General features: G+C 57.8%; 1 protein-coding gene across 1 annotated transcript in view; it reads left to right on the top strand.

Annotated features, from left to right (window-relative positions):
• The first annotated feature begins 10,054 nt into the window (after positions 1-10,054).
• Positions 10,055-11,296, top strand: part of LOC140372414 (proton channel OTOP1-like) — a 17,955-nt gene continuing 16,713 nt past the window's right edge. The window contains exons 1-2 of the mRNA XM_072459510.1: positions 10,055-10,223; positions 10,860-10,992. Of these exons, the coding sequence (XP_072315611.1) occupies positions 10,118-10,223; positions 10,860-10,992 (239 nt within the window). The 5' untranslated portion in view covers positions 10,055-10,117. The remainder of the gene's footprint in view (positions 10,224-10,859; positions 10,993-11,296) is intronic.

Genomic DNA, 11,296 nt, shown 5'->3' with positions numbered 1-11,296 from the left:
AAGACACGCCCACCAACACCAGACATAAAGACACGCCCACCAACACCAGACATAAAGACACGCCCACCAACACCAACACCAGACATAAAGACACGCCCACCAACACCAGACATAAAGACACGCCCACCAACACCAGACATAAAGACACGCCCACCAACACCAGACATAAAGACAGTTGCCACAGCAACAGAGAAACAAACCCTCCAGCTCAGCTGCCGTTAGAACTCATTTCCACATCCAAGTGTAATGAGTTTGCATTATTCTTTAATGACAAAGTTCAGGGCATTAAAAATGCTATAAATCCCACAATGCAAAATATTACCCTGAAACCACCAAGACACTTAGAGCTAACTCATTTTGCACCTGTAACTGACAAAACTATCCATGAGATCATCACCAGTCCATCTACATCAGTTGTCCCCAAACTATGGCCCGCGGGCCAGATCCGGCCCGTTGGGCCTTTCAATCCGGCCCACCAAGCTTGTCCAAGTTATATTAAAAACTTGCCGTAGGCTTTTTTAGACAGTTAGATGGAATGAGAAAGAAAGGAAGGGGAATGATGAGAGAGAAAGGAGGACATGCAGCAAATGTCGGAGTCGGGATTCAAACTCACGATACTGTGGCCGTTCATTTTACCTTTGGCCTGTAATGCCCACATTTCCCCAAGAGATGGCACTGTTCCCTCTAAGCTGCACCTGCGCAGCTGCGCACTGCTCGCACATAGTGCACTGCTCGCACTTAGTGCGCTGCTCGCACAAGAAAATCTATGGAAAATAAAATTCACCACAAACGGCCACCGGGGCCAATCAAGCAGGAAGAGCAAGAGTTTGACACTGAAGAAGACTCTTGTGGACAGAAGAAGACTCTTGTGGACAGTAGAAGACTCTTGTGGACAGAAGAAGACTCTTGTGGACAGTAGAAGACTCTTGTGGACAGTAGAAGACTCTTGTGGACAGTAGAAGACTCTTGTGGACAGTAGAAGACTCTTGTGGACATAAGAAGACTCTTGTGGACAGTAGAAGTCTTGTGGACAGTAGAAGACTCTTGTGGACAGAAGAAGACTCTTGTGGACAGTAGAAGACAGTAGATAATTAATCATTATTTAATGCATTTGTTGCTTTGTTACAAGTTACAGGTCAAATCTTGCGTGTCATTTATAGTAATTCATTCGTTCACACAAACACACCATATTTTCCTGGCCCCGCCCCTCTCCTGGCCCCGCCCCTCGGCCAAATGTTAGAACCCAATGTGGCCCTTGAGTCTAAAAGTTTGGGGACCACTGATCTACAGCTGCCTCCATGTGTGAGCCTCCAGATTTCTAAAGTCTGTGCTGAACAGTTTGTTGGCACCATTCACTCACATAGTTAAAGCTTCAATCTGGAACATTCCAAAAGTGACAAATGACATCCTCCTGAACACTGACACGGGCAAAGCCTCAGTCTTAATTCTGTTAGATCTGATGCTGCCTCTGACACTGTCCATCATGGGATCCTCTTACAGAGACTAGAGGACTGGACATCACTGGCCCCGCCCTAAACTGGTTATGTCCTATCTGGAAGACAGGAAGTACTTTGTGTCTCAGACCACATGCCCCTGACCTGTGGTGTGCCCCAAGGGTCAGTCCTGGGTCCCCTTCTGTTCTACCTCTACATGCTGCCGTTGGGTCAGTTGATACGCAGTGAAAATGTGTCCTATCACAATGATGCAGAAGATGCATCGTCATCGATCCATCATCGATGTATCCATTGTGACGTGGTCCTTGCTCATGAACTGGATTTTAATGGCCTTAATTAATAAAGATTTTTCTCTTTTAACATGTTTTCATTGTGGGCCCTTGTTAAAGTCTGGGCCCCTGTCCTGGTTGCACTGGCCCCATGTTCTGAGTCCAGGCCCAGGTTTGTGTTCTGTTCCTGCGTTTACAAGACCAAACATATGGATTGACGGGAGCGCGGTGTGTGGAGCGTAAACACGTCTCCTCTTTCAGCCACAGAAGAATGGGCCCCAGTGTGGCCCTTGTGCACAGCTTTACCTCGGCGTGTGCACACGGACAACGCGCCGCTGTGGACCCTCTGCGATGCGCGCTCCGCCTCCGCGCGAAAACCGAGACGCAGCGTCGCTCACTGCGGCATATGAAGCTCCAAGGGCCCCCTGGAGCCCGGCCGGAGCCCCCTGGAGCCCGGCCGGAGCCTTATGGAGCCCTCTGAAGCCCTCTGGAGCACCCTGGAGCCCTCTGGAGCCCTCAGCCCTCTGAAGCCCTCTGAAGCCCTCTGGAGCCCTCTGAAGCCCTCTGAAGCCCTCTGGAGCCCTCTGGAGCCCTCTGAAGCCCTCTGAAGCCCTCTGAAGCCCTCTGGAGCCCTCTGAAGCCCTCTGGAGCCCTCTGGAGCCCTCTGGAGCCCTCAGCCCTCTGAAGCCCTCTGAAGCCCTCTGAAGCCCTCTGAAGCCCTCTGAAGCCCTCTGAAGCCCTCTGGAGCCCTCAGCCCTCTGAAGCCCTCTGGAGCCCTCTGAAGCCCTCTGAAGCCCTCTGAAGCCCTCTGGAGCCCTCTGGAGCCCTCTGGAGCCCTCAGCCCTCTGAAGCCCTCTGAAGCCCTCTGAAGCCCTCTGAAGCCCTCTGAAGCCCTCTGAAGCCCTCAGCCCTCTGAAGCCCTCTGAAGCCCTCTGAAGCCCTCTGAAGCCCTCTGAAGCCCTCTGAAGCCCTCTGAAGCCCTCTGGAGCCCTCTGAAGCCCTCAGCCCTCTGAAGCCCTCTGAAGCCCTCTGAAGCCCTCTGAAGCCCTCTGGAGCCCTCTGAAGCCCTCTGAAGCCCTCTGAAGCCCTCTGGAGCCCTCTGGAGCCCTCTGGAGCCCTCAGCCCTCTGAAGCCCTCTGAAGCCCTCTGGAGCCCTCTGGAGCCCTCAGCCCTCTGAAGCCCTCTGAAGCCCTCTGAAGCCCTCTGGAGCCCTCTGGAGCCCTCTGAAGCCCTCTGAAGCCCTCTGGAGCCCTCTGGAGCCCTCTGGAGCCCTCAGCCCTCTGAAGCCCTCTGAAGCCCTCTGAAGCCCTCTGAAGCCCTCTGAAGCCCTCTGGAGCCCTCTGGAGCCCTCTGAAGCCCTCTGGAGCCCTCTGAAGCCCTCTGAAGCCCTCTGAAGCCCTCTGGAGCCCTTTGGAGCCCTCTGGAGCCCTCTGAAGCCCTCTGAAGCCCTCTGAAGCCCTCTGAAGCCCTCAGCCCTCTGAAGCCCTCTGAAGCCCTCTGAAGCCCTCTTCAGCCCTCTGGAGCCCTCTGGAGCCCTCAGCCCTCTGAAGCCCTCTGAAGCCCTCTGAAGCCCTCTGGAGCCCTCTGGAGCCCTCTGAAGCCCTCTGGAGCCCTCTGAAGCCCTCTGAAGCCCTCTGAAGCCCTCTGGAGCCCTTTGGAGCCCTCTGGAGCCCTCTGAAGCCCTCAGCCCTCTGAAGCCCTCTGAAGCCCTCTGAAGCCCTCTGAAGCCCTCTGAAGCCCTCTGGAGCCCTCTGAAGCCCTCTGAAGCCCTCTGGAGCCCTCTGGAGCCCTCTGGAGCCCTCTGGAGCCCTCTGGAGCCCTCAGCCCTCTGAAGCCCTCTGAAGCCCTCTGAAGCCCTCTGAAGCCCTCTGAAGCCCTCTGAAGCCCTCAGCCCTCTGAAGCCCTCTGAAGCCCTCTGAAGCCCTCTTCAGCCCTCTGAAGCCCTCAGCCCTCTGAAGCCCTCTTCAGCCCTCTTCAGCCCTCTGGAGCCCTCTGGAGCCCTCAGCCCTCTGAAGCCCTCTGAAGCCCTCTGAAGCCCTCTGGAGCCCTCTGGAGCCCTCTGAAGCCCTCTGGAGCCCTCTGAAGCCCTCTGAAGCCCTCTGAAGCCCTCTGGAGCCCTCTGAAGCCCTCTGAAGCCCTCTGAAGCCCTCAGCCCTCTGAAGCCCTCTGAAGCCCTCTGAAGCCCTCTGAAGCCCTCTGAAGCCCTCTGAAGCCCTCAGCCCTCTGAAGCCCTCTGAAGCCCTCTGAAGCCCTCTGGAGCCCTCTGAAGCCCTCTGAAGCCCTCTGGAGCCCTCTGGAGCCCTCTGGAGCCCTCAGCCCTCTGAAGCCCTCTGAAGCCCTCTGAAGCCATCTGAAGCCCTCTGAAGCCCTCAGCCCTCTGAAGCCCTCTGAAGCCCTCTGGAGCCCTCTGAAGCCCTCTGAAGCCCTCTGGAGCCCTCTGGAGCCCTCTGGAGCCCTCAGCCCTCTGAAGCCCTCTGAAGCCCTCTGAAGCCCTCTGAAGCCCTCTGAAGCCCTCTGAAGCCCTCTGGAGCCCTCTGGAGCCCTCTGGAGCCCTCAGCCATCTGAAGCCCTCTGAAGCCCTCTGGAGCCCTCTGGAGCCCTCTTCAGCCCTCTTCAGGCCTCTGGAGCCCTCTGGAGCCCTCAGCCCTCTGGAGCCCTCTGGAGCCCTCTGAAGCCCTCTGGAGCCCTCTGAAGCCCTCTGAAGCCCTCTGAAGCCCTCTGGAGCCCTTTGGAGCCCTCTGGAGCCCTCTGGAGCCCTCAGCCCTCTGAAGCCCTCTGAAGCCCTCTGAAGCCCTCTGAAGCCCTCTGAAGCCCTCTGAAGCCCTCTGAAGCCCTCTGAAGCCCTCTGAAGCCCTCTGAAGCTCTCTGGAGCCCTCTGAAGCCCTCTGAAGCCCTCTGAAGCCCTCAGCCCTCTGAAGCCCTCTGAAGCCCTCTGAAGCCCTCTGAAGCCCTCTGAAGCCCTCTGGAGCCCTCTGAAGCCCTCTGAAGCCCTCTGAAGCCCTCTGGAGCCCTTTGGAGCCCTCTGGAGCCCTCTGGAGCCCTCAGCCCTCTGAAGCCCTCTGAAGCCCTCTGAAGCCCTCTGAAGCCCTCTGAAGCCCTCTGAAGCCCTCTGAAGCCCTCTGAAGCCCTCTGAAGCCCTCTGAAGCCCTCTGAAGCCCTCTGAAGCCCTCTGGAGCCCTCTGGAGCCCTCTGGAGCCCTCAGCCCTCTGAAGCCCTCTGAAGCCCTCTGAAGCCCTCTGAAGCCCTCTGAAGCCCTCTGAAGCCCTCAGCCCTCTGAAGCCCTCTGAAGCCCTCTGAAGCCCTCTGAAGCCCTCTGAAGCCCTCTGAAGCCCTCTGAAGCCCTCTGGAGCCCTCTGAAGCCCTCAGCCCTCTGAAGCCCTCTGAAGCCCTCTGAAGCCCTCTGAAGCCCTCTGGAGCCCTCTGAAGCCCTCTGAAGCCCTCTGAAGCCCTCTGGAGCCCTCTGGAGCCCTCTGGAGCCCTCAGCCCTCTGAAGCCCTCTGAAGCCCTCTGGAGCCCTCTGGAGCCCTCAGCCCTCTGAAGCCCTCTGAAGCCCTCTGAAGCCCTCTGGAGCCCTCTGGAGCCCTCTGAAGCCCTCTGAAGCCCTCTGGAGCCCTCTGGAGCCCTCTGGAGCCCTCAGCCCTCTGAAGCCCTCTGAAGCCCTCTGAAGCCCTCTGAAGCCCTCTGAAGCCCTCTGGAGCCCTCTGGAGCCCTCTGAAGCCCTCTGGAGCCCTCTGAAGCCCTCTGAAGCCCTCTGAAGCCCTCTGGAGCCCTTTGGAGCCCTCTGGAGCCCTCTGAAGCCCTCTGAAGCCCTCTGAAGCCCTCTGAAGCCCTCAGCCCTCTGAAGCCCTCTGAAGCCCTCTGAAGCCCTCTTCAGCCCTCTGGAGCCCTCTGGAGCCCTCAGCCCTCTGAAGCCCTCTGAAGCCCTCTGAAGCCCTCTGGAGCCCTCTGGAGCCCTCTGAAGCCCTCTGGAGCCCTCTGAAGCCCTCTGAAGCCCTCTGAAGCCCTCTGGAGCCCTTTGGAGCCCTCTGGAGCCCTCTGAAGCCCTCAGCCCTCTGAAGCCCTCTGAAGCCCTCTGAAGCCCTCTGAAGCCCTCTGAAGCCCTCTGGAGCCCTCTGAAGCCCTCTGAAGCCCTCTGGAGCCCTCTGGAGCCCTCTGGAGCCCTCTGGAGCCCTCAGCCCTCTGAAGCCCTCTGAAGCCCTCTGAAGCCCTCTGAAGCCCTCTGAAGCCCTCTGAAGCCCTCAGCCCTCTGAAGCCCTCTGAAGCCCTCTTCAGCCCTCTGAAGCCCTCTGAAGCCCTCAGCCCTCTGAAGCCCTCTTCAGCCCTCTTCAGCCCTCTGGAGCCCTCTGGAGCCCTCAGCCCTCTGAAGCCCTCTGAAGCCCTCTGAAGCCCTCTGGAGCCCTCTGGAGCCCTCTGAAGCCCTCTGGAGCCCTCTGAAGCCCTCTGAAGCCCTCTGAAGCCCTCTGGAGCCCTCTGAAGCCCTCTGAAGCCCTCTGAAGCCCTCAGCCCTCTGAAGCCCTCTGAAGCCCTCTGAAGCCCTCTGAAGCCCTCTGAAGCCCTCTGAAGCCCTCTGAAGCCCTCAGCCCTCTGAAGCCCTCTGAAGCCCTCTGAAGCCCTCTGGAGCCCTCTGAAGCCCTCTGAAGCCCTCTGGAGCCCTCTGGAGCCCTCTGGAGCCCTCAGCCCTCTGAAGCCCTCTGAAGCCCTCTGAAGCCATCTGAAGCCCTCTGAAGCCCTCAGCCCTCTGAAGCCCTCTGAAGCCCTCTGGAGCCCTCTGAAGCCCTCTGAAGCCCTCTGGAGCCCTCTGGAGCCCTCTGGAGCCCTCAGCCCTCTGAAGCCCTCTGAAGCCCTCTGAAGCCCTCTGAAGCCCTCTGAAGCCCTCTGAAGCCCTCTGGAGCCCTCTGGAGCCCTCTGGAGCCCTCAGCCCTCTGAAGCCCTCTGAAGCCCTCTGGAGCCCTCTGGAGCCCTCTTCAGCCCTCTTCAGGCCTCTGGAGCCCTCTGGAGCCCTCAGCCCTCTGGAGCCCTCTGGAGCCCTCTGAAGCCCTCTGGAGCCCTCTGAAGCCCTCTGAAGCCCTCTGAAGCCCTCTGGAGCCCTTTGGAGCCCTCTGGAGCCCTCTGGAGCCCTCAGCCCTCTGAAGCCCTCTGAAGCCCTCTGAAGCCCTCTGAAGCCCTCTGAAGCCCTCTGAAGCCCTCTGAAGCCCTCTGAAGCCCTCTGAAGCCCTCTGAAGCCCTCTGAAGCTCTCTGGAGCCCTCTGAAGCCCTCTGAAGCCCTCTGAAGCCCTCTGGAGCCCTCTGAAGCCCTCTGAAGCCCTCTGGAGCCCTCTGGAGCCCTCTGGAGCCCTCTGGAGCCCTCAGCCCTCTGAAGCCCTCTGAAGCCCTCTGAAGCCCTCTGGAGCCCTCTGGAGCCCTCTTCAGCCCTCTGAAGCCCTCTGGAGCCCTCTGGAGCCCTCAGCCCTCTGAAGCCCTCTGAAGCCCTCTGAAGCCCTCTGAAGCCCTCTGAAGCCCTCTGAAGCCCTCTGAAGCCCTCTGGAGCCCTCTGAAGCCCTCTGAAGCCCTCTGGAGCCCTCTGGAGCCCTCTGGAGCCCTCTGGAGCCCTCAGCCCTCTGAAGCCCTCTGAAGCCCTCTGAAGCCCTCTGAAGCCCTCTGAAGCCCTCTGAAGCCCTCTGAAGCCCTCTGAAGCCCTCAGCCCTCTGAAGCCCTCTTCAGCCCTCTTCAGCCCTCTGGAGCCCTCTGGAGCCCTCTGAAGCCCTCTGAAGCCCTCTGGAGCCCTCTGGAGCCCTCTGAAGCCCTCTGGAGCCCTCTGAAGCCCTCTGAAGCCCTCTGAAGCCCTCTGGAGCCCTCTGAAGCCCTCTGAAGCCCTCTGAAGCCCTCAGCCCTCTGAAGCCCTCTGAAGCCCTCTGAAGCCCTCTGGAGCCCTCTGGAGCCCTCTGAAGCCCTCTGGAGCCCTCTGAAGCCCTCTGAAGCCCTCTGAAGCCCTCTGGAGCCCTCTGAAGCCCTCTGAAGCCCTCTGAAGCCCTCAGCCCTCTGAAGCCCTCTGAAGCCCTCTGAAGCCCTCTGAAGCCCTCTGAAGCCCTCTGAAGCCCTCTGAAGCCCTCAGCCCTCTGAAGCCCTCTGAAGCCCTCTGAAGCCCTCTGGAGCCCTCTGAAGCCCTCTGAAGCCCTCTGGAGCCCTCTGGAGCCCTCAGCCCTCTGAAGCCCTCTGAAGCCCTCTGAAGCCATCTGAAGCCCTCTGAAGCCCTCAGCCCTCTGAAGCCCTCTGAAGCCCTCTGGAGCCCTCTGAAGCCCTCTGAAGCCCTCTGGAGCCCTCTGGAGCCCTCTGGAGCCCTCAGCCCTCTGAAGCCCTCTGAAGCCCTCTGAAGCCCTCTGAAGCCCTCTGAAGCCCTCTGAAGCCCTCTGAAGCCCTCTGGAGCCCTCTGGAGCCCTCTGGAGCCCTCAGCCCTCTGAAGCCCTCTGAAGCCCTCTGGAGCCCTCTGGAGCCCTCTTCAGCCCTCTTCAGGCCTCTGGAGCCCTCTGGAGCCCTCAGCCCTCTGGAGCCCTCTGGAGCCCTCTGAAGCCCTCTGAAGCCCTCTGAAGCCCTCTGGAGCCCTTTGGAGCCCTCTGGAGCCCTCTGGAGCCCTCAGCCCTCTGAAGCCCTCTGAAGCCCTCTGAAGCCCTCTGAAGCCCTCTGAAGCCCTCTGAAGCCCTCTGAAGCCCTCTGAAGCCCTCTGGAGCCCTCTGAAGCCCTCTGAAGCCCTCTGGAGCCCTCTGGAGCCCTCAGCCCTCTGAAGCCCTCTGAAGCCCTCTGAAGCCCTCTGAAGCCCTCTGAAGCCCTCTGAAGCCCTCTGAAGTTCTCTGGAGCCCTCTGGAGCCCTCTTCAGCCCTCTTCAGCCCTCTGGAGCCCTCTGGAGCCCTCTGGAGCCCTCTGGAGCCCTCTGGAGCCCTCAGCCCTCTGAAGCCCTCTGGAGCCCTCTGAAGCCCTCTGAAGCCCTCTGGAGCCCTCTGGAGCCCTCTGGAGCCCTCAGCCCTCTGAAGCCCTCTGGAGCCCTCTGGAGCCCTCTGGAGCCCTCTGGAGCCCTCAGCCCTCTGAAGCCCTCTGGAGCCCTCTGAAGCCCTCTGAAGCCCTCTGGAGCCCTCTGGAGCCCTCTGGAGCCCTCTGGAGCCCTCAGCCCTCTGAAGCCCTCTGAAGCCCTCTGAAGCCCTCTGGAGCCCTCTGGAGCCCTCTGGAGCCCTCTTGAGCCCTCTGGAGCCCTCTGGAGCCCTCTGGAGCCCCCGGCCGGAGCCTGCAGGACACAGATCCAGTTCCTCCTCCAGACTCGGGTCAAAGGTTCGGCTCAGGTTCTTTGCGCTGTAAAGTTATACATTCAGATAAAACTCACGCGAACTGGAGGAAAAGAGCTCCAGAAGTAGGGTTGCCAACTATCTCAACCCCAAATGAGGGACACTTTTTTTCCAGGTGCGCGCGCCAACAGCTGACCAACAATAATTACAGAAATTACAAGGTTTCATTAGCCATAACATAAACTTACTAATTTCAGTGTAATTTTGGCAAACCACTACTGTATTTGCTTGGATGTATTGATGATGGGAATAGTGAAGACAATTATTAATTATTATTAAGTTTCTCTCAAATGTCATGTTAGCTTTAGACTATAACCATGTGCTGCAGACACTGAACTGACACTTTACCGTCTGTTTCCCTCTCTGGATATGAATAATACTTGATCTTGAGCTGGCGGTGGCATCAGAGAACGAGGACAGGTATTTCAGTTCAATCTGACCTCGGATCAGCGCGCAGCAGCCACTGTTCAGTTGCTGCGCGCTGATTGGCTGAGACGCGCGTCTGTCACGGTAATTCCAGGAAGTGGAGCTTCGAGAGGCGCGTGGTAAATGTCTGCGTAGCGCGTTTGCAGTAGCCAATTATTGGCCGGCGAGGCTGTGATTGGAACACGGGACTGGAGCTGTCCCGGACGGGACAAATCAAAATAATTCGGGACGTCCCGGGCAATTTGGGACGGTTGAAGTACCAGAAGTATCAGCTCCAAACACAGGGCCACATTTATTCTGTGAAGTCTGTCTCAGGTTCTTCTGGTCAGTGTTACACAAAACTGAATATCTGCATTAAATGTAGGAGTTACACAATCCAATCAGAGTTTGAGGAACCTGGGCTCGTGTCACTGCATTCATTTATGTTTAATGTGAAATAGCAGGTCATTAGAGTCTGCAATTTCGCTCTGAATATGAACTTATTTTTGTTTATTGTTTATACATTTATCATTAAATGTCTTTTGTTTTGCGTCACATAAAAACTACAAGAGTCGCGCAGTGCCACGTCATCACGTGCGCCGCGCCGAAACAGGAAGTCCCCGCGTCGCTTCCGGGTTTGTCGCATTCTTGTTGGTTTTTTGTGTGGTTTTGAGTGAAAATGACTGAGACTTTGATCGACGCGGACCTGGCGACGCTTCGGAACCGCTTCAGGAAAGACGCGGAGCTCTTACTCCAGAGCGACACGTGCGAGGACAAGGAGAGAAGTGAGTTTGAAGAGGAAAGCACCACATCACCGGGGCCTCGCGTCACCGGGGCCTCAGAGTAACACGGGTCTGTTTCCTGTCGTGTTCTTGTCGTTGCCATGGAGATATTCTCTGTGTTCCAGTGGATGACACACTTTCTTCAGGCTCTAGTGCCACATGTTCTTTTAGTCCCAACATTTATTTTGTTGAAATATATTTAAAAAGTCTCATTGTAGAACAGAAATAATAGTTCTGACTCTCAAACTCTAAAATAGTCTTTAGTTTAGCTCCAGAGTTGTTACAGTTTGTAACCTCAGTTAGTTCTGGTTCTGGTTCAGTCTCGGTCAGGTCTGGTTCTGGCCCAGGTCCAGTCCAGATCTGCCTCGCATCACAGCTAGAAGGTCACGGGTTTGAGCCCTGGATCTCACACGGTTCTGGTTCCTCCAACACAAAACCTGCATCAAATCCTCCAGCTACAGGTCTGGTTCTTTCAGTGTCTCTTTGTGTTCCAGGTGCAGAGCAGAAGGTTCTGGTTCTTTCAGTGTCTCTTTGTGTTCCAGGTGCAGAGCAGAAGGTTCTGGTTCTTTCAGTGTCTCTTTGTGTTCCAGATGCAGAGCAGAAGGTTCTGGTTCTTTCAGTGTCTCTTTTGTGTTCCAGGTGCAGAGCAGAAGGTTCTGGTTCCTCTCCCTCGGATAAACCGCCACACAGTGTTCTGGATCGTGGCTGCTGTCGCCGTCACATACTACGTGGACTTCTTCCAGCTGCTCCTGCACAGCCAGGACATCAACAGGTGCGATAGTCCCGCGTGCAGTGCGATAGTCCCGCGTGCAGTGCGATAGTCCCGCGTGCAGTGCGATAGTCCCGCGTGCAGTGCGATAGTCCCGCGTGCAGTGCGATAGTCCCGCGTGCAGTGCGATAGTCCCGCGTGCAGTGCGATAGTCCCGCGTGCAGTGCGATAGTCCCGCGTGCAGTGCGATAGTCCCGCGTGCAGTGCGATAGTCCCGCGTGCAGTGCGATAGTCCCGCGTGCAGTGCGATAGTCCCGCGTGCAGTGCGATAGTCCCGCGTGCAGTGTGATAGTCCTAATAGAATGTT

Source organism: Eucyclogobius newberryi, unplaced genomic scaffold, assembly GCF_026437365.1.
Source record: "Eucyclogobius newberryi isolate DKJ021-1_F unplaced genomic scaffold, fEucNew1.0.hap1 SCAF_23, whole genome shotgun sequence".
Lineage (NCBI taxonomy): Eukaryota > Metazoa > Chordata > Actinopteri > Gobiiformes > Gobiidae > Eucyclogobius > Eucyclogobius newberryi.
This window is presented reverse-complemented; position numbering and strand designations above follow the sequence as displayed.